This window comes from Rissa tridactyla, chromosome 1 (assembly GCF_028500815.1).
Source record: "Rissa tridactyla isolate bRisTri1 chromosome 1, bRisTri1.patW.cur.20221130, whole genome shotgun sequence".
In the NCBI taxonomy this organism is placed as follows: domain Eukaryota; kingdom Metazoa; phylum Chordata; class Aves; order Charadriiformes; family Laridae; genus Rissa; species Rissa tridactyla.
In genome coordinates this window covers 163,500,490-163,522,999 of record NC_071466.1, presented here as the reverse complement: position 1 = coordinate 163,522,999, position 22,510 = coordinate 163,500,490, and the positions used below count along the sequence as shown (strand labels likewise).

Genomic DNA, 22,510 nt, shown 5'->3' with positions numbered 1-22,510 from the left:
CGACCTGGAGCCCTTTACAAGCTTCAGTCAATACCTTTAGCGTTATCCCATTATGATCTCTGGGTTTCAGTCCTGGGTTTCCCATGTTCCCTGCTGGTCATCCCTGTTTCATTCCTATTCTTGCTGGTCATCCCCGCTTTGCTGCTCTGGTGTACCGGCCATGGCCCCGTGCTCAAATGGCCAATGTCAATTCTAATTCTGTGCTTTGTAGGCACAGGTCCTACAGCAAGCTGGCACATGGGGATGCTCCCAGTTACTCTCACATTTCCACTATTGGCATTTCCACCTTTACCCATGAAATCCTTACTGTAGTGCCTCTGGCTTTTCCGGTTCACGCGCGGCTTGGCATCACTTGGCTCCACATGGCCCTGGCGCCAGCTCTGTATGTTGTTGTACAGCCCAAGGGTGCGGCGTTTGGCTTTGCGCACGATGTGGCAGACGTATTGGAAGATCTCCTCATAGCAGTCTCCCGGCTCCATATAGCTTGCAACAGTGCTGGACGAGAGGTACCGGGCCCGCTGCTCCTGCATCAGCTGGTGTTCCCGCTGCTTGGTCTCCGAGAACTGTGTGGCAATGACCACCAGGCACAGGTTAATCATGAAGAAGGAGCCCACCTAGTAGCAAAGGAGAAGAGACCATCAATGTCAGACTGAGGAAGAACATGCAGGAGAGGGAAAGAGGAGAGAGGAGGTGAAAGTGACCGGAGCAGGCAGACAGAGGAACGAGAACCAGTCTGCATATGGAGATGGGATTTCAGAGAAAGCCAGGGCTGGCTAAGCTTGTTTTTGCGAACTCACTCAACATCATTTTCATGCGGAATTTAGAGCTCTGAACTGTAATTCAGGAAACACAACCCCTACTTTTGGCTCTTTGTCAGGCTTTGTGGCCCTTAGCATGTCACTTAGAAGTTACCTGCAAACGGTTTGATGAAAACTGGACTTTTTCTTTCCCTCTTCTTTGTGTTAAACAGAAGGTGGGAGACAGAGGACTAGTTTGGTAGTTTGGTTGCTTTCTCCTCTGCTTGCTCTTTTACTACTGGAAAAATCATGCACTGGCATTTATGGTCCTCAACTCCTAGAGGACATGTCAGTATTCTCACGGCATTTTATTTATTTCTACCGTTTACACCTTAATTCACCATACAGGGAGATGGCAGTTTGCAGAAATGAATCAGCTCTTGAAATCAAAGAGGAGTTTACAAAAACTAATGACTTTCAGAAGGACACTAAATAGTCTGGTAAAACAGTGCTTCCTTGCTCATTTTTGATTCTTCTGATTCTTCTGATACGGGACATGTTATATTAGCTTTTATTTTACTTGTCCTCCAGCCTAGGTAGGATTTCCATTTCAAACACAAAACCAGTCACAACCCACTCCCCCAATTTCTTAGAAACAAAACAAAACGCTCAAGTTCTTCCTATTCCCCATACAGAAGCCAAAATGTCGATCAGGCTTATTTTACACCTTTCCATGTTCCCGTTAAGCTTCCTTTGCCTCAGCTTTCCTATCTGTAAAATGGAGCAAATATTTCTTGGTGCTGAGAGATCTGGAGGTAAAAATCTCACTCTCAGTGTTACATATTATGAAATTACAGATGAGTCTCCACTAGGAGATCTATCCATTACAATTAGGGTAAAACCTGGGCTTCAATATGATGAGAATTTCATACATGAAAGGGCTGGTAACCATGCTGAAAATCATTTTCAAAAGCTATGATGCCTTGATTGGTGCCTACTCCCCACGGAGCTGTAAGTGGTGATATGGTATTGCTAAAACATAGAGTCTGATCTCTGAACAAGGACCACACGTTTGTGCTGCTCTGAAACAGACTCTGCGGGGCAGCCCCTGGGAGGAGAGAAAGCACCAGCTCAAGATTTCTGCTTCCCCTGGATAAGGGAGCATCCCATCTAAGGGACATCCTCTCACCGTGTTCCTCCTGTACAAACCCACGCAGGAGCCAGTCTCACCTCCCTGTCTCTCCTTTCCAAGCAAAGAGCTCTGACACAGAGCTGGATCTAGTCCTGCCCTTATCTCCACACGTGTGTCCTCCCCCATATAACCCTTCCAGCAAAGGGAGAGGGCAAGCAAAGGTGGCGATAACCTGACCCCAATCCTCGTGTGTGGAAAAGGCGGTGTCTTTTTCAGCAAGTACCCCAGCTTATTTTATCTATCCAAGTAGCCTTCCCCTTAGTACACAGACCTTGCCACTCCCCCATCAGCTTGCCCCCTTGATTGCCCCCTTCTCTTGCACACAGATGTCCAGCAGCCCTGCCCAGAGGCTCAGTACAGTGGCTCTCAGTATTTCACAGTCCGTGCTAGCATCTGAATAAGCCTTTGAAACATGAAGCCCTTCCCAACCAGATTCAGCATCAGGACAATAAACTACCTCAAAACAAAGGCCTTTTTTTTTTTCCTCCTCCTCTCAGCACCCTTCAAAGCTGTTCTAATTCTGTTTCCCTTCATCACTGAACCCTTCTCTTCCCTGTTCTCCAGCCCATATTTCAGCCTATTTTCCCTTCAGCTTCTGTATGTGCCCTTGAAAATTAAAATGATGCCTCATTCAGATTCCTTTGCCTTCCCCCAAGATTTTCTCTAGTCCATGATGTTTTGCCTGTTTTAACTGATAAGAGTATGACTGGGAATCCAAATTCTTTCCTGATGCACTCTCCTGCCCTCTTCCCCCTCAGGACTACACGACACCCACATGGGCTTGCCCATTCAGTTATCTCCCTCTGCTTGCCCTGAGCGAGGCAGGGTTGGGAGCTGGACATCAGCTGTGCACGCATTTCTGGAATGGTAATTGTGACCCCGTCCGGGACTTTGCAGCTTCCAACAACTCCATAGACAACAAGCGATTAAGACTTGCAACACCTTCTCTCTAGGCTACAAAGCACAGGAGCTGAAGGCAGCAAGATGCCCTCAGCAGGGTCATGCCGTAAGCCTCTGGTTGAATCCAGAGGGGAGTTCAGGTTTCACATCACCAAGCCCTGTCCTCACAGGCACCATTTGCTGGGATCTCCCACCAGATGACCAAAAAGGGGAGGAGTGGGAAGACTGGATATGGCAACTAACCCACCAATCCTTAAGCCTCTTAGCTAGGAACATCAAACACAAAACAGATGAGCTTGTTTAATCCTTAAGATGACAGGGAAGTCCGTAAACTCTAAGGTTCTGTTGAGCTTCATGCTGCCTCCCAGCTAGCAGAAGGACAGGAAGGGTCCCAGATGGCTTGTAATTGAGCAATCCATCTCAGCTAGCTGTGCGGTGAGACCGAAAATGTCTGACATGGAGTCAGACAAAGCATCTGACAGAGGCAGAAGGAGACCATTGATTCAAAGCCCCAACACAGGAGTCCCATTCATCCCTGAGACTGAGCTGTTCTTTGATTAAGCGGAACCTGGCCTTGTTTAACCCAAGGCACGATCCCTGTTTCTGCAATGGCTAATAAAATCTGACTGGTGCTGGAGATTCTGACTTACTTGCCCATTATTTTTATTGCTTATGCCTGGATATCTAGCTTGTCTTCTGAAGCCCACACGTGTAAGCACAGAGGACTTCAAGAAGGCCACTACCTGCTGCAATATGGAGGCCAGCCTGAGAAGTCAGAAGAGCTTTCCCTAGCCCAGGAGCCACACCAGAGGCCAAGTAGCTGGAGAGGTGACAAAGAGAAAGCTGGACCTCAAGCAGTGAAACCCAAAGGAAACACTGACCCGAGAGGTGAAAGCAGTCCTTTCTTTGTGTCCCCTCTCTGATGTCTGGCAGAGGGAGAAGCTATTTACACTTTGCTTAATATGTAAAATGCTTTTACCAGGTTGCTCTGCAAGGCCACCCTAAGTGCAAGTGTCAGCCAGCACTCTTCCCCTCGGGGGAGCACGTCTGTGCAGGAGTTCTAACCGTGCTGGGAATATATCCAAGTGGTGGAGCCTTCTTCCTGCCAGATGAGCAGCAGCAGGTAATGCCCTTGTGTAGGTGTTTGAACATATCTCTGTGAGGGAAGAAAAAGCCATGGATGAAAGCATAGCTCTAAAAAAGAGGCTGCAGAGATCCAGCACCAGAAGAGTAAGTTTGAGCCAAGGTTAGGATGTATGTGGGAAAGCAAAGGGTCAGGGCTTGAAGTACAACTGTGAGAGCAATCCTGCTTAGAAACCCAGGCCTTTCAACCATGGAGAAAAAGGGAGGGATAAAGGCTAGAAGGACTGTGCTTCCCAAGGCTTGAAGAGGGGTTGTCATTTCTATAAGAAGACTCAGAGGGAAAATGAAACCAAGCGATCACAAGTTCACATGATGGTGTTGCTGTGTGCTGCAAAAGATGCATTACACGTGCAAAGAAGGTAACAGGCTTCAGGTCCAGGTGAAGTCCAGGTGCTGCCAAAAGCCATAAAAGGCTAAATACTTTCTCGGTGTAACTCCGCCAAAGGCAAAAGAAATACTCCATCTAGCATATAGCTCCTTTGTTCTGAGCAGTCCCCAGAGTAAGTTGAGGTTCTTGTGCTCCTGTGTTTGATGGAAATAAACCTACATGGCTTCTGCAAATGAGAAGGGAGTGTCTAGAAATGTCAATGACACTCCGCAATAAAATCTCAGGTGGAGTGTTTAATTGAGGGTTTTCAGCCGCCTGCTAAGTCAGAGACAAAGTTTGAATCACTGGGAATCCACATGAGGTGAGCCAGCACTAGAAGGATGCTCCTGTTTAGAAAGCAAAAACGTGCTGACAGAATTTATGTAGTTTGGAGCAGAAGGTGAGGGGCAGATTTTGGAACTGGCCTGCAGGAAATGGGCATGCCCACCCCAAAGGTTAAACACGGACTCTGCACAGTCCTTTCTGGCTCTGGCTGAGATTGTGTCTTGAGGCCAGGAGTAAAATCTGTGCCGAACTGCACACGGTACAAATCTGTGTGTCCTGGCCACGCTGCTCAAAATGAAAACACAAGTAGGTGCTAAATATCTACTGCGTGGTGAGAGATCCAAACAAACTTTATGGGAAATACTTGCTTTCTGAACTCACAAAAAGCAGTGGACGTTCAGTTTGCCTTTGGGAATAGAGCTGGGGGGAACTCCCCTCCCATCCTGTGCAATCGTACATTGTCTCTCCTTGGGACTCTCCAGCCTCAAAGTAAAAGCAGCATTCCTCAAGGTGCATTTCACCTCTGCTGTCCTGGCTCATGTTGCAGCCCACAGGCAGTAGGTCAACTTTTTCTTTTTCTCTCCTTGTCTTTCCCTTCTGATGGTAGAAGGCCAGAAGGCAGGAAGAAATCAAGGATACCATGAAGATTTTAGCTTTTTTGTAAGTTCTCTGACCTGAATAGACCAGCAGATTTCTTTTGGTGCCACTCCCCATACGTACAGGCTGCAGAATTTCTCCCAGAAACTGGATTAAGGTATGTTTGCTCTCAAATCATTGCATGTCAATTTGAATTTATACTAGATCCTGTGCCAGGTGAGTCTGCTTCTAAAGATCCTATTTCTAGGAGGGCATGACCACATGGAACAAATAGGAGGTGCAAAGTAGAGCCTTAGGCAGGTCCTTTCAACAGCCCATCCAAATGCATGTAGGCTTTGGAGATACATACTGAGGTCCTATTCCCAAAGGCAAACTGAACATCCACTGCTTTTTGTGAGTTCAGAAAACAAGTATTTCCCATAAAGTTTGTTCGGATCTCTCACCATTTGGAGATACATACTGAGGTCACCTCAGGCTGAGTGACCTAGAACTAAATTGCACTTATGGTGTACAGATTTTATACTTCATATAATCCACCCTAGGTCTTTCCCCTCTAGTCTTGACTTTGGTCTCCTTGTGGGAAAAGTGCAAGAGTCTTCATAAAAACAGAATCCTTCCTTGTTAGAAATAGTATATTCCCTCCAAGAAAATGCACTTGCATGTGGGAAGCTTGAGGAATGGAAGAGACAACGGAATCATGTTTCTCACCTCTCTCTCCAGGCACCACCAACAAATGTCCTTACAGCAAAGCAACCTTGAACCTTCACTTGTATAAATCCATGGGGCTTATACACTGTTTATTAAGTTCTCATCATGGAGACACTTCTCTATTTCAATCCCCACCAGGCACAAGTGATCTCACACAGCCAGTTCATGTTGGACTGCTGACACTTTCCGAACAACAGCTTCTTTTTGTTCATGGTGAAGAAGTAATTCAGTGTGACAGACCCTGAACCTGACAAAATCCAAATCTGAAACCCTGAATCTGAGAAGTCCAGGTGCTGCCAAAAGCCATAAAACACGTCTCAAGAATGACCCAAGAGCTTAAAATGTATGAAGAGACCAAGTAGGAGGGCAGGTTCTGAAATGGTTTTCTGTGCTTTTGGGCCTACCGGTTTGGGGAATTTACTTTGAGAGAAGATCTGTGGATGAGAACATTATCCTACACTGGGTATGAATAACTCTAGGAATCAATCCTGAGCATATTTTTTGAGTGAAAGAGAATAACCTGGCTGACAACTACATGATCCTGCCACCGACACTCAGTGGCAATCAACTAGTTGGGTTCCTGGGATTCCTAGAAGAAATCCAGGTAAAGTAGCTGCTACCCAGTATCTGTGCTGACCTAACACCTGTCCTTTTGTAGGATCTTAGTTTGCAATGCTGACAGTCATCAAGTCTTATACTTACAATTATCAGCAAGATAAAGTAGATAAAATTGTAGAAGGAATGGGCATCCATCACGTAGTACATGATCTCCACCCACCCTTCCAGTGTGATCACCTGCAAAGACAAACAACAACAAGAGAAACAGGAGGGAAGTGGGTTCCCAGAGTTCACTCCTCAGCGTATACAGGCAGATACTGGCAGAGCTGTTGCAACCCAAGGAAGGTGAGAAACAACAATTCATTTTAAGGAGGCCAAGTTTCCATTCCAGGAAATCAGTGTGGTACTGCTTGGTGACACTGGCATAATGTCAAAGCCTGTGAGATCATACTAGTCCGCAGCAGGAATATTTCATTAAAATAGTTCATTTCCCTGGATCGCAGCGGGGGAAAACCTGCAGCACGTTTCTGTGCCCCTTGGACTGGACACTGCGTACAGCCGGTGGAAAATTAAAAAGGGATGGATTTTAGCTCCCATCTGCAACACGTGCTGGGAATTAAAAATAAATAAATAGACTCATTTGCTACAGGGATCTGGATTGAAGGGAAAACCGGTACAAGTCAGCCTGAAGTATGTAGCTCATTACAGCAAAGGCCTGGGACATGTCTATGTCCCTCCCCACCTTCAGGAACACTGTTTGTAGTGTGCTTGGTCTCTCTTGTTAGAGTAGTGACAAGGCCCTTTTCTCTCTGCAGCTGTATCACGCCCTGCAGAAACCATCATGGGAGTAAAGAAAGAGACTGAGTTGGAAAAAAGAAAAACAGATGGAGCCTTGTTAGGAGGCTAACTCAGTCTTACCTGAAATATCACAATCCAGGCATACCCAATGTTGTCAAAGTTGATGGCACCCTTGTGTGGGTTGGCATTGCCTGTACGGCACACATTGTAGTACTGGTTCCAGTTGACACACATGCCACTGATGTTGAACTCTTGACGGACTGAGTTGTAGTAATAATAATCGTCCTTGTCCAAACAACATTCATGGCCCCGCTCCTTCAGTGGGGGTATCTCATGACAGCCCATAATTCCATTGTCTCCTGACAGTGAGCAGATAAAGGGCATCTCATCATCTTCCTCAGGTTGGTAATAAGGGGGCAGAACAATGTCACCTTGTCTGTAAGGATAAAAAACCACAGTTATAAAGTTCCTTAACAGTTTCCCATCAATGACACTGGTGGAACTAGGAGCTCCCGTCCTGACATAGGGACTGTACAGGGTAAGGAATTTCCAGGTTTATTGCCTCAGGAGAAGGGAAGGGAAGACAGAGCTCCTAAAAATCAGGAAATTTCCAAGGCAAGTCCCCAGTTTTCAGAGCTTTGCGTGCCATCAGATCACCCCAAGCCAAATTACACAATCTGCTTTCACGGAGATGAAGGAAAGCCGGAATGCAGATATTTGCATTCTGATCACTCTCCCCATTAGCATCAAAGTTAAATCAGATGCAGTGTTATTAAGGAAGTTCATCAGGCTTTACTGTGATGTGCTCATGTATGTAACCGTTGATGGACATGTTTGATAACATTTGGCAGTGAACCTTCTGTACTTCTTAAAAAAAAAAAATCCAGTTCATGCATAATTAAGGTTGCACAGCTAAGCCTTAAAATCAGGAAATGCAAAGTTAAAATTGACTTAACCTTAACTTTGACTCCTCCTTGACAGTTGGCATTATGGGTGCAATGTTTCATGACAAGTTCACATGCTTTTTTCCAAATAACGCAAGCACCTTCCAAATGCATGAATAATTAAAATCATCTATGCTTGCCTAGCTGGAGATGAGCTAATGATGAGGAAAGTGAAAGGTGGAGATTTAAAATTTTCCATTAAACTTTATTTGGTGCATTCCTTGCAGTGCTACCATACACAGCTTTCACCATTGCATGAATGCAGACTTTTTCACTCAGTGTCATTGGAAGAGGACAGGTGTTGATGATAAAGAAAAGAAAGTCTCTGATTCTAAACTAAGTGGGTCTGAACCACAAAGATCTGTCATTACACATCCACATCATTGGTGAACTGGGTGCTTGCAGACTTCGTTTCTCTAGTAATGGTCAGCCAAAGATTTTCTAACATATGTCACTTTGAGAAGTGAATCGGGGCCACAGCCTACAGTTACATCAACTCTGCGTGGATGTAATTACACTCATTAAAGTAGTACTACTCCTGATTTGCATAAAGGACAATCATCCTAAATGTTTGTTTTTCCCCAAGGAATACATAAACACAGTAAACGGCTACTTTAAGCAGCTTCTACTCTCCAACCCCACTGCTGTTCTGCAGATTCTATTTTCGCACTTATTTTTTTTTCCAATTTGAGATGATCTAAAGCTTCAGAATTGTTTACTCAGTCTAAACTGATATACAGCTTTAGTTTTTTTAAAGCAGTCTAAACTGATAGGATGCCTGGGATTAGCATACGGTTTTAAGAAGACATTTTGAAGCCTGAGATCTGCTAAAGCCAGAAAGTTGACAGGAGGAGCTGTGCCCTGGAACTGGTGCTCTGCTCCCCAGGAGGGTAATTGGAGAATTTGCGGCAGGCAGGAGCTTTTCCACCCCACCTTGGGGTCTCTGGGGAGGAGGAGAGGCGTGATCTGCAGACCCCCCCCCCCAGAATAAACCTCAGATACCTGTAATCGACCCTTGTGTGGCTCCAGGCTCTTTGCCAGAACTGTGCCCACGTTTCCCCATGGGGTTTTTTGTCCCATCCAAGCAGCCATTTTTCGCTTTCAGATACTCTCACTTCTACTAACCCAGCTGCAAGACACCTCTCCCAACAGCCTCCGTCCCCTCGCCATGGGACCTCCCACAGGCAGTTCTGCTCCTGATATTTTCCATGTCCCTTCAAAGCTTCTGGAAGCAATGCACTACTGTCCAAACAGTGATCTTGGTTCCACCTTGGACGTGCCAACATTGTCCCTGGAAGCATCAGGCATCACTATGTTTTTCCATAAGACTCGTCATCTTGGTTTTTTGAAGAGGGAGCGAGGCCAGGAGAAAGATGCCGTGGCTGGTGTTTCAGAGCGTCAACTATTTCTGGGAGTAGGAGCAGCACCTTGAATCCCTGGGCATGGCTGGAGGAGGCAGCTATGCTAACCTGTGCCTTGGCCAAATTCAAATGAGCCTAGGCATCTGTGGACTGTGAAGACAGACTAAAACCAGCTGCCTTTGCCCTCCCTCCCTTTCCAGTCACTACAAGACATGGCCAACACTCTGCTTGGTACCAACATACAGCCATTTGGAGTAAGCGATACAGAAAGAGCCAGGCAGCAGAAGACAAGAGAGCAGGGAAGGGGAAAGAGAAATACCCCCGGAAGAAAGGAAGGGGACATCATCTCCCAAGCACTCACATTGTGAAGTTCTCCTCCATGAAGCAGCGGTTGCGGAGCAGCCCAGCCCACAGCTGCACCCCGATGATGCCGAAGATGAAGAAGACAAAGAAGCAGAGAAGAAGGACGTTCCCCAGCATGGGCAAGGTGTCCAGGAGCAAGTTCACAAGGATGCGCATGCCTGCAGGGGGAGAAGAGAGCCAGAAGGAGCAAGTGTGGGATAGAGGAACAGAAAGGGAGAAAAGGAAGGAAAGGAAAAGGAAAAGAAAGATAAATTTAGGAGACGTAAAAAAAAAAAAAAGCCACGTGGAGATAAAAGCAGACTGTCGGAAATGAATTACTGCCCAAACCAGGCTAGATTTATGATCATTGCCCTTTCTTGTCCTAACCTCTACTGACAGGCAGCCCGCAGAGCTGCTGTGATGCCGTGATCTCTTAACCCTAGGCCTTTGTCTGCAGCAGCGAGAAGAAAAGGGAATGAGACTTCTGTAACCATCAGCTATCTGATAGCCCTCCCTCCCCCTTCCCTGCAGAAGGGCAATGGAGTGAAAACTCTGCCCCAAAGGTGCACAGCAGCTCAACAGCCCCATCCTTAGAGGGCTGAGGCTGAAAGTCATCCCAGTTCAATGTCTGCATGCTGCAAACCATGAGAACTTCATCGATGGCCCAAGGCCAGCCTGCCTGGCAGGATGAATCTTTCCGGCACACTCAAACAACTGGCATAAATTAGTCTTCTCAGTGACAGTCTCATCAGGGGACAGTCATGGAGACCACACTCTTCTCTCTTGTCTAGTCCTCCATCCCCAACAGGGCTGCAGCACACAGGTAGCAAGCACAGCCTGAAATGCTCTCGGCACAGCACTTCTGGCCCCTTATTTTTCTTCTTTTTTTTCTGATTACCTAATGAATTCTTTCAGTGGTTTTATTTCTCCCTGACTCTTCAGCTCACGTAGCCACAAGTAGGGGTAAGGATAGGCTTGTTTCTCCATGGAGCTAGTGACTTTTCCTCTGCCCTCCAGGGATGTTGAAAGTCTAGAAATCCCTCTGAGCAACACCGCACCGCCTTTACCCCTGCACACACCTCGTGGGGTCGTCTCTCCTTGCCTCCATGGAGGTCCCTCCCCCAGGGGCTCAGGGAGTTCCTTCACTGAAGATGTTCCATGTAGGCCAGCAAATAATTAGCTAATTAGGTATTTATAACCAGTTCATTACTTCAGATGGCAGTGGAAGAGGAACGAGGAGGGGAAGATGAGATTAGGATTCTCTGACAGCCCTTTGAGGCACAAGTTAATCCCCCTTGTGTGCCCAGCGTCAAGTAATTAGCCACACGATGCTGTGCACTACGCTCTATCTCTATCCCCCAGGCTGCTCATGCTGCGGAGAGGGGAGGGAAGGGAAGTGGTACCTGTGGGGGGGACATGTAGGCACGGTGAAGAAGAGGGAGAAAGGCGCCTGGTGTGGGGCACCAGAGTAGTTTAACTCAGGAGGGAATGCTTTGGGGGTGGATGAGGGTGGGAGAGACAGGAGTGGTATTTGCAGGTAGGCAGTGTGTAGGAAAGAGAAGATGCCTAAGGATGGCTACACGGGATCATGAAAGACAAGGAAGGATGGCATTAGCTCTAAGGCCAGGCTGTGGAGCAGCAGCTAAGCTCTGCTTGCCTGACTGCCCAGCTGTATCACCAGTCACTAGTTAAGGCAGTTTGTAGACAGTACATCAGTAAACTCAGCAGTGCAGGGGTGCAGCTCCAGCTGCTGACTGGGGATGGCGGACATGCCATGAGTCACTGATAGCTTTCTGATCTGTCACCGCACAAAGCCCAACAGCGTAGCCACAGTGCCCTGCTGCCTGTCGCTGTGACCTGCCAGGCTCTGGAGCAACGCTCGGCACAACACATCGGCTTTAAGGCCATACACCCTCACTGCAGTGCGGCGTGTTCCCAGCATTAACACTGCTTCACAGCACGAGCTTGGTAGTTCCCATAAACTGTCCTGGTCAGTACATTAGGGAGAGCCAAGTGACACAGGAAGCTGTGCCAGCAGCGCTGCAAGAAGGGGGTGATGTTTTTCAGATCAACTGATGCTAGCTCCATCTCAGAGCAGAGGTAATGGGAAGAACGAGACTGCCCTTATGCTAAAACACCCAACAGATAGAACAGACATCCCCAACAGAATCTTACAGACAACACACTTGTTAGATCAGAATTTGCAAAAATTGGTTTTGTCCATGTTCCAAGAGAAGACAAGTGACTTGCAAAACTTGCCTGTCTTTTCCTTGGAAACATCCTGCTTAGCCATACGTTCTCCATCCTGACTCTCAGAGGGGCTACTGATGGTACAAGGACTCGGATCCACAGCTCCAAGATCATAGCGATTGCCCTCATGCTAGGCCCTCTGGGGTACCTGGGCCCATAACCCAAGAACCAGCAGGTGGCCCCAGCACTTGGCATCTTTTCCACATCACAAAGAAATTCAGCATTGGTGGGTTCCATTTCTAAGTCCAAATGAAACCCAATTTTTATTTTTTAAAAATCTCCTAGTTGAGCAGAGTCATCCTTCTCTGACCATTGATGCTGACTGTGGATATGAGATTGCCTCTCCTAAAAGGAGGAATGCTGAAGCTACACCCATCCAAACATCAACTGCAATTCTCCTATGGGCCAACCACCCCTAAAACAAATCCATCACTTCACTTTGTGCAAAGTCTCTTTTGCTTCCGGCCCTAAACTGCAAAGCAATTGCTCTGGGAACCCATTTTTCGCCAGAGGCATCAGTTTTCCATCAAATGGACCTCCTCTGATGAGTTCACCTAGTTAGTGCATGTATTTCAACTACCACTTCCATATGGAGGAAAGGCACAGTGTAAATACAAGCTCAGTACCATTGGTTCTCTTCATTGTTAGCCTCCCCTGATGCCTGCAATACTCATGCCAGAGTCCCTGAGCCCCGTCCTCTGCTACAGCATTTTGTCAGTGCCCCTCCTGCACCTGTGCCAGTCCCTATGGGTACTCTGGGGGGAAGCCCTCGCAGCCTCCCCATCCCCTCCTGAGCCAGCAGCCCTGCATGGGTCTGTCCATGGCTGGGGCTTTGCAGTCCCCTGGACCCAGGAGGGGATGGTCCGGTCCAGCAGCCACACTAGGGCATGTCCAGGGAAGGACCCTCACTGCCAGATGTGTGAATGCTTTTGTGGGCAGGAGGGGATGAGCCCCACTCAGGCAGGACCCACAGTGCAGTGTGTTTCAGGGTCTGCACAGCCTGACTGGGAGCAGATTGCAAACAGTCCCCGGTTACTCAAGCGTTCACGAGGTGTGGGGGAAAGAAGGAGGAATGCTGAAAAGCCTAAGGGTGGAGGGTGATGATCTACTGCAGACCTTGGTGGTTGAGATAATAAGCAGCTTGCAGGGAAATGGAAATGGCCAGAAGGCATATTTGTCAGTGCAGCTTTGGGAGCATCCTGCCCTAAAGAACTAGAATACCTCTCTTTTCCAAGGTGCCTTTCCCGGACAAGCCCCCATCCACAGCAACACCAGCGTACAGAATCATAGAATGGTTTGGGTTGGAAGGGACCTTAAAGATCATCTGGTTCCAAACCCCCTGCCATGGGCGGGGACACCACCTACTAGACCAAGCTGCTCAAATCCCCATCCAGCCTGGCCTTGAAATCTCGCATGACAATTTATGGAAAGCTAGGTTCTTCAGCAAAGTCCTGCTGCTGCCTTCTTCCTACCTTCCGCTGCCTCTGCCTGCCTCTCTGCCCCTTTATTTTTATCTCACTGTGCCTACATGTCCTCTCTGCCTCTGCATCGCTCCGCAGCGTACGTGCGCTCGTCTCCCAGCCTCCCTCCCCACTGCTGCCTTTCCCCACATCCCCGTTTGTCCTTTACCATTGGCAGAGCAGAAGCCACGCTGGCTCACAGCAAGGAGGGAATATAAAAGAGACAATGACCTTTTCCGAAGCAGCCTTTGAAAAAAGGAGACGTTCCCTGAGAAGAGAAAGGAAGAGGGGACGGGCAGTCCGGAGGAAAAGTAAGGAGGGAGAGCATTGATGAAGCAACATTCAGCAACCAAACAGGCTCCCAGGGCATCAAATATGAAAAGGTTTTGCTCTTCAAGGGGAAGAAAAGCTAGAAACATGAAATATTCATGAGTGCCAGGTGTGGGCTCTGAAAGGCCTTTTCTCTTCGCCACTCATCCTCACGAGGAGACCAGTGGAAAGGAGGAAATGAAATGGCATCGGCTGTGGGCATCCAAGGAAGGGTCCTCACGAAGCAATGGATGCTCAGATAATGCTTCTCTGCTGCTCACCCATGCCCTTGGGCAAGGGGTGGGGGGAAGGGTGCTCGATGAAACCTTGCTGGCAGGGCTACTCCTGGCAGGATATCCTGTGGGAGCAAAGCCACGAGCACAACAGAGATGCATTCACCGCTCCAACACAGCAGTGGATGTTGGGGGGAAAGTACATCACAGGGATGAGAGGCAGCGGGCGGGAGGGAGGATTGCCGGGGAGTGAGCTGTCAGAGGGACGCACAGGGCTGAGCAAAGCCAAAAGATGAAGCAAAGTCATCGAACTCCCTTCCTGGGTTCCGGCAGAGAAAATCCTCTGCCTCACCCTGGCAGCATCCAGAGGCCCTTCCTGACAAACTCTGCAGATGCTACAGTGACTGCAGCTCCCTCCAGACACTTGCCATCAACCCTGATTAGCCTGGCTGTCACAGCTAAGTGGACTCGCCCAGCATGTCCCAGCCCTGGGGAAAGCATGGCAGTGAGCAGCCGGGGCAGGGCTGGGGCAGAGGCGAGCTCTGGGCAGCCAGAGCCAGCCGCACAGTGCAGGTGTGCCCGGCGGCTTTACCGCCCCTGCTTCTGCTCAGCATCGTTCTGCCACTTTGCCTTCTCTCTGCCTGCCTCTTTCCAAGAGTGAGGACCAACAGCTGAGCTGATTCACTCCCTAGCGCTAATGACCCCGTGATCTGAACAAGGGACTAGCTCAGGGGAGGATGAGAAACCCTGTTCTTTCTGGTTTCTTCTGTCTCACCCACCTCTGAGGCTTTTGAGTTCTCCCCAGTTCTACAGTGAGGGACAAAGCTAATGTGTGCAGAGTCAAAAGTGGATAGCGGTTTGAGGCAATCGTTCCCTTGCTTAGAGTAAAGCAGATGGAAAATAACATAATTCTCAGCACCCATCTTTTCTGCATCATGGGCCAAGCCACCAATTGTCATTTTAATTGGAGCAAAAGCAAATCTCTCCCCATCTCCCCCATCAGCACTTGTGACTGTAGCTGGCAGGACATTTTGCAGAGTGCAGAGACCGAAGCATTGTTCTGTCCCTCAGCCAGGCCACTTGTCCAAGCTTGCCTTCTTTCCTTCCTCCCCTGCCCCAGGACGCATGGCAGTCCACCCAGCTAGCACGGGGTTGGCACGATTTTCCTGTGCATGTTTCTTTATGGGAATTTTCAGAACTGAGGAACCATTCCAGCAGATAGATGGCGATTCGCAGAGAGCACACAGGGAGAGCTGCACCTTTTTTGTGTGTGTGTGGTCAAACCCTGTAGATAAATAATCTTCGTTTGTGTGCACAGCGCAAGCTGGTGGTCCCACCCGTGGTCCTCGTCACTGATCCCTTGCTGATCCAAGGCTCAGCTGTCATTTCACACATTGTGTTCATTTACACTAGCTAAAATGTGGGGCCAAACTACTGCAAAGAGAAACCAATCAGCTGTGTCTGCAACAGTAGATTCATCGTTATCATAACCCACAGCTTCCCTCACCACCCAGAGCTTTTTCTCTTTGCTGCATTCCTCCCAGCTGAGGCCTCTCCTGCAAACGCACGTGTAAACGAGAGGAGCTCGGCTGGAACAGCCGGCGTGCAGCTCCAGATGCGTTCTTCTAAGCTGCAAAGCCAGCCTCACTCACCATTACCATCACCATTATCAGACCATTACCCTTTGCTTTGCACCAACGCAAGAGAGAGCACGTCCAGATGGCTGGCCTGACACAGGTTAAATGAACCCTATGGAAAAACAGGTCCAGCTGACAGTACTGGGTAGCGAGAGCACTTAAACCAGCTCTAGGGCTAAGGAAAACCTGCCCCAGACACAAATGTGAAACACTGGCCTCATTCAGAGGTAATCAAAGTCTTTTCACTGATATCTCCATCAGGTTCCCAGAGCATTTGTAGGTTATGTTTAGGGTTGGGGGTTTTGCACTTGCCGGTTGTCAGCGTGATCCACAGTCTAGGGGCACCACTCGGTTCCTCACCACCACACCACTCGCCAACAAGTGAAGCTTTCAGGCACCTCTGACTGGCTCAGACACCTCATCCAGCTCAGCCTGTTGATGACCTAACCTCCAATTATCCAAATCTTTGTCACTCCTCAGCTTGACCACAGACACAGAAAATATCAAAGCATGACATTTCCAGCACTTCTAAAGCTTTAGTTAGTACAAAAAGCTGCTGCTGCTCATTTCCTCAGTAGCACGAGCACACTAAGGCTCACCTCAGTGCAGTGACTTCCCTTAGGATACTGAATCAAGTTCAAGCATTAAGTATCCTCAGTCCTTACCTTCAAAGTGCTCCTTAGCTTAAGCCCAAGGTAGCCAAAAGAGAGACTAAAGCTCCAGGAAAAAACTCTTGGTCAGATCTTCACCCTGCTGGGACAACAGAGCTCTCCAGAATAGGTTTAAAGTGTATTGATGTAAGAGCAAGAGCTCTCTCAAGCTTGTTCCAAAGCTGTAGGAACAATTCCCTTGGGAGCCAGGAACTAGCACAGACCTCACTGCGTTCCACTTCAAGAGCAAGATGCTTACCTTACATGGATCAGGTCAGGACAACACAAGCGTCAAAAAGAAAGGGAAGAAGAAGCAAAAAATACACCACTTAACAACAGTCCCTCCACACACTTTGCTAAAACAACCACCAAAAAGAAAGCGGCAAATGAAACCTGAGACATGCTATTTTCCTTGGGGGGGGGGGAAGATGAGAATACAAACGCATGGGTGCTGCTGGCCACGATGCTCAGCACACTGCCGAAGGAGGCTCAGGTGCAAGAGCCAGGGCTGAATCTCAATATTCGGAACCTCTCAGACCTTTCCTTCCTACCTGCCCATCAAATGCCATGTGCACATCAAGGAAACAGGTGCCTCCTAGTGAGACTTAGCATACTGAAGCATCAGCAACCTTAAGAGTTATAATTCCCTTTCACGTGGTATATAGCAGCAAGTCCAATGAAGCCCTGGCCTGGCTTAGACCACAAGTGGTTATCACCTAATTTCTTTGCTGGAAACCTGCAGTAAATACTACAGAGAAACGGCTTCCATCACAGAGTAGAAAAGATCTCTTTACAAAGGATTTTTTTTTAAGAGAATATCAAGATATCAGAAGCAAAAAAAACCCCCAAAACCCCCCAAACCCTCTTGCATAATGCTAAGAGAAGTACACACCAAGGTGAAGGAAAATTATCTTCTCACCAGATCATAAATAATGCCATAAATGAGCTATGGCCTGAAGACTCAGGCTCTAGTCTTGCCTTCCAATCCTTTTGCAGAAGGCAAATGGTCTAAACAGACCCTGTGGAGCCAGCTCAGTCCCAAGCTCTCCTATTTTTCAGCTTTGCCTAAGGTGTAGAAGACCCAGCACACAAAATAGTTCCTCCCTGATGGGCTGGAGCCTCACCAGCCCTACAGAGGGACTAGAAAACAGAGCCATGCCAGGTGGAGCTGCCAGATGCTTGGAAGAAGCAAGCCTAGAGATGAGGCCTCCTAATTGCAGACCTGACCCCAGGGTGACAGTGGCCTCAAGAATCAGGGCAAAATCCAGAGCATGTACCTTGACACCTAAATGCTGACCCTTCTGGAAAAAGAGGGGCCTCGGTCCAAGCTTTGCTGTGACCCAAACAGAAGGACACACCTCAGCTCTGCAGCAGGCTGCACCCTATTAGCGACGCTGTGAGCCCAGCTGAGGTCCATGGACAGCAACAGAAAACTTATCCACCACAGGCACTCATATTCAGTATGTGCCACCGTAGCACAGCTGGTAGCCACATAATCTGTGGCATGAGCAGAAATGGACGCGGGGAAAGGTCTCATCCAGGAGCCCCCTTCTTCACTCTCTTGCCCCATTAACCCTTGCAAGTTTTGGGCTGTTAAGCAACCTTGTCTTGGAGAGTGATGCCGGGTGTCAGCTTATTTCTTAGAGAGGTGTCTCTCTGGGGGATTGCTGTCATTCTGTTCTTTTTCCTAATACTGAACATCTAATAAGCAACACCTACTACCACCTGCTACTGTTGTTCATTCACTGATCATCTCATTTTTTCCCCATTTATCACTGCAATGATGACTGCATTTGCTTTCAAGTGAAAACTCTATTAAAAACATACAGTGCCAGCTTTTCTTTCAGAATTGCAGGGGTCACCTAGCACAGGGGACAAAAGGTAACTCCAGTGCCGTGGCTGTAAGCTACTTGCCTCCGTTCTATAAATACCCTTAAGTTCTTTATGCATCTCTAGTGCTGTGTAAGTAGGACAGAATAATGCAAAATATTATGTAAAACAGTGTTAATGTAACTTCTGGTTAAGATTTTAAGGGAGCTAATTTCCTCTTGCTGTCACTAGCATGAATCATGTTTCTTTCTACTGCAGGCAGTGACGTGACATTGGGCAAAATGTGTGTGAACAGGAGAACCGGGCCTGAGATACGCACAGATTGAGAAATTTAAGGTTATGGTTGTAAATTGCCCTGCCCACACACACGAAGCGTAATTTGCATTAGTGTAATATGACATTATCTTTCACCCCATAATACACTGTCATTATTGCTCACATTTCCATGGTATCCATTGCTTGATAGGTCCCATGGGACAGATTTTGCAAAACAGCTCAGCTCCCATTTAGGCAGCAAAACTACGTGGCTGGGCTTTCGAGAGCGCTGTGTACACTGGAGACTGAGCTTGTTTAAACAGGCAGCAGAATTGCCACAATGGGAGCAACAAGGAGCTGAGCATTTTTACAATTCCGGCTGTGCAGGTTCCCCTAGAGGAGAAGGGAGAAATAAAGATTCCAGCGAAGGTCTCTTTATGACTGGTTTTGGGGTTGTGTGGTTTCTTTTTTTTTTTTTTTCCAGGCTTGCTTTACTTCCAATAACACAAACTCCGAAGTGCTGTTGCTAACTCTTGTGATTTTTATCAGGAGCCTTGGGATGCATGACATAAACCTTGAGGCGTGAAATCTTGCTATGACTTGACAATCTCGGATCACAGTAAAGAAAAAAAAGAAGAGAAGAACTTTCTATTCCTCACTACTATGAGGAGGGTAAAAGAGGACTACAAGATCTGAGTCACGGGTCTAAAGGTCTGAAAGCCATGGGAAAAATAAAAATAATCTGTGATTTTTTTCCTTTTCTTTTTCCAAATCTCATTATTTTAAACCCATCTGACAACTTAAAAGCACACAATTTGTGACTTTTGAATACTTGATTATACTAACAGTAAAATCGAACAGACTGGTTCAGAGAGGGAAAGATGACTTTATCCCATGATCTGTGACTACAAAAAGAGGGACTAACAACGTATGGTACAAAATGAGGAATTATCAGGTCTATGTTTCCTGCACTTCAGTGTTCCCCAGGTCCCTGCCATGATGTTACGCTAGCACAGGGATAAAATTTTCGTTTTGTTTTGTTTCCCAAATTTACTTTGGGAAATTACCTGCTTAAACACTTTGCAATTTATTGCACACCGTGGAATGTGCCTGAAAAACAGCACTGAGATCAGACAAGTAAATAAAACTGCAGCCCGTCTTCAGCGGACGAAGACTTCCTCCAGCACTACACGGTGTGGGTCTGTTACAGCCCGCTCTGTTTGTTAAAAAGCCCCAGAGAAGCGCTGATTTGCAAACCCATACAGCATATTTGAGGGTCAATAGATTTTTCTTTACACTAGTCCTTGCCCTTGTTTCGGTTTTGCTTTCCTCCCCTTCTCTCCCTCCCTCAACTCCTACTTTCTCTGCATTATCCTACACACAGAGGAGCATCACGCCTTGGCGTGCCGTACCCGGCAAACCCTGCCGCTTGCCTCTTGCGCATTTCTCCTTCAAACCTCGTTCCTTCTCTGCTCTCCTCTCTATTGATCCTCACGCTGCTCTCCTCCCCCTCACACTGCTTCCCTGTATCCTGAACGCGCCTGCCTGAGTTAGGGCTCCACTGACTTGATGAAGAACTGCGCTGCCCAAGGAACAGCACATACAGGAAAGCGCAGCTCTGAGTTACATTTCCATCTCCGATCTGCACCCCTCTCTGAGGAAAGGCATCCTTTAAAGGCCTGCTCCGGGCATAAATCACATTGGTGTGTTCAGTGCTCTGCTCCACTTGGCTAGGAGACTGGGTTGGGGGAGGGAGGATATAGACTGAACTCAACCCTGTCGGTCAAGTCCATCCCTTGTCGGCTTTTCTCCATCCTTTTACTGCCTGCCTGCCTGGGACAGAGCCTACAGAAAGCTGGCAGCTTCATCTTTGAATGCATCTGAGCCTCAATAACCTGACTAGGGAACGAATAGGGCTTTTTGACCTCTTAACTTTTGTGTATGGATGCTGCAAGAGAACATCGCTCTTGTCCCTGTACCAACCTGTGCAGGACTGTGGCTGCGTGTGGATAAATCTGCATGCGTACACATTTGCACGTGGTTGTAAGTATGGTTTGCGTGTCACTGAAATGTGATAATATATATTTACAGAGAGGATTATACGAAGAACTGTGGATGAGATAAGTTTAAATACTTGGAAAATAGCAACATCTGAGTTTCAGTTATCTCTTCACAAATAAATCTGTGAGGGGAAAACTCGTACTTCCAAATAGTCAAATGGAAGAGTACATTTTTGAAAGTAAATCAACATTGGAAGAGGACAAGCAAATGACATCCTCTTTCAAAAAGACTGAGGCATCTGAAGCAAAGACCCTGGGTGGGGGGAGAGGTCTTAGAAGAGGAGTCTCATAATCCCATAATTTCCAACTGCTAGGGCAGTACTGTGCCCGTCAAACGCGCTTGCTTTTTTGTCTGATCTAGCAGTAAATGAGACTGTTTTACAGCCTAATATATCTCAGTCAGAAGCTAATTTCACACACGCTCATCAGTGAAATTAGTTCTTCAAAAACACATTTAGAGAAGTAAATGTCATCACTTTTCCCCGGTGCCAAGCGCGGGGTTCATAGCCAGACCACTCTGTCTTAGGCACTGCTACAGTACCAAACACAGGTAGCTTGGTGTATAATACAGATTTATGGCAGAAAATATAAATGCAAAACATCTACTTTTCCCATTCCAAGGTTCGTCTGTTTCAATAACGATTTTTATATTGCTGCTTTGATTTACTGAGCTGAACGCAGGGCTAAGAGTTAGGAGATGTCAAGTTGTATTCCCGAGTCTGCTGGTGACACTCACTGGGTCTCACCCACCTGGTCTGAAACATGAGGAAGATTAAACTAACAAGCCTTGGTTTATATCCCTGAGATCTGTAGAAGAAAAGCAGAGAAATCTGGTCTATTTGGACCCACGGAGCTACTACAGTAACAATAATTAATAAAGAAAAATGGAGCTATACCAAGATTTTCCTACACAGTGCTTTTACCAGAAAAAAAAATAATGCTATTTCATTGAAACGGAAACACTCCAGTGTTGTGATAGTTATTGAAACATTGTTTATCAAAAAGAAAAGGAAGACAACAGGAGAAAGCATTTTTATAAAGTTGAAATGTTCTATTTCAACACTTCTAGAATGGTGTGGTTGAGGTTTTCTGATTTTTAAACTTCTGTGTCGTGAAAAAGCATAGGAAAAAATCAAAAAGCCAAACAAACCACCTAAAATTAGGCAGAATAAAACCATATTAAAATGGATGGGAAATGCTCGCTCTTGTTCTGACTGAGGAAAGACACATCTAGAAAGAGCAGAACTTCCCACAAATCTGAAATTCTATTTCCCGCACAGCCAGTAATAAGAATATAACATTATATTTCTAACGCCTATACCTCCACATAAGTATTCCTGCACTTTCACACCAAGTATTCGCACATGTATACACTTTCTATTCAATAAAGTTGCTATGCAACACTCTGCAACAGACTCCTTCACTTCCGCACAGTGTGCTCAGCTGAAGTAATCTGCTTCCAAATGATGAATCAGTTACTAAATTGTAAGTGGAAACTCGAAGACATCAAACACAATGCAAGGGACTCTTCTTTGCATAACACCGATGCGACAAGAAAGAGTAAACCGAAGAAACATTTTCTGCTCCAATGTCAAAAAAACCCATAGTAACAGAAGCAAAAGAAATTCAAACCATCAGAAAATACTACAGAATCCCTGCTCAAAAGCAGGCAAAAATAAAACAAAACCAGCCTCCCCCCTAAACCTTATGCCCTGCCATGAGAAGAAGGGATGAAAGAGCTAGCAGAAACAGCAACGTTTCACCTAGCAACCTGCCACGCAATTGCGAAAGGACAATAACAACAAATAGATGTGGAATTTCACCCCAAATCCAGGACACAGGCACGCCCAGTTCAGGAAGCGAGTCCTCTAACAGAGACCTGGAGGGTTTTCTT

At 47.0% G+C, this 22,510-nt stretch overlaps 1 protein-coding gene across 1 annotated transcript in view; it reads right to left on the bottom strand.

Moving 5' to 3' along the window:
- Nucleotides 1-22,510, bottom strand: part of CACNA1I (calcium voltage-gated channel subunit alpha1 I) — a 166,634-nt gene that overhangs the window by 44,151 nt on the left and 99,973 nt on the right. The window contains exons 5-8 of the mRNA XM_054205974.1: nucleotides 9,952-10,111; nucleotides 7,406-7,721; nucleotides 6,632-6,724; nucleotides 308-614 (exon numbers count right to left, since the gene is read on the bottom strand). Coding sequence (XP_054061949.1) covers nucleotides 308-614; nucleotides 6,632-6,724; nucleotides 7,406-7,721; nucleotides 9,952-10,111 — 876 coding nt within the window. The remainder of the gene's footprint in view (nucleotides 1-307; nucleotides 615-6,631; nucleotides 6,725-7,405; nucleotides 7,722-9,951; nucleotides 10,112-22,510) is intronic.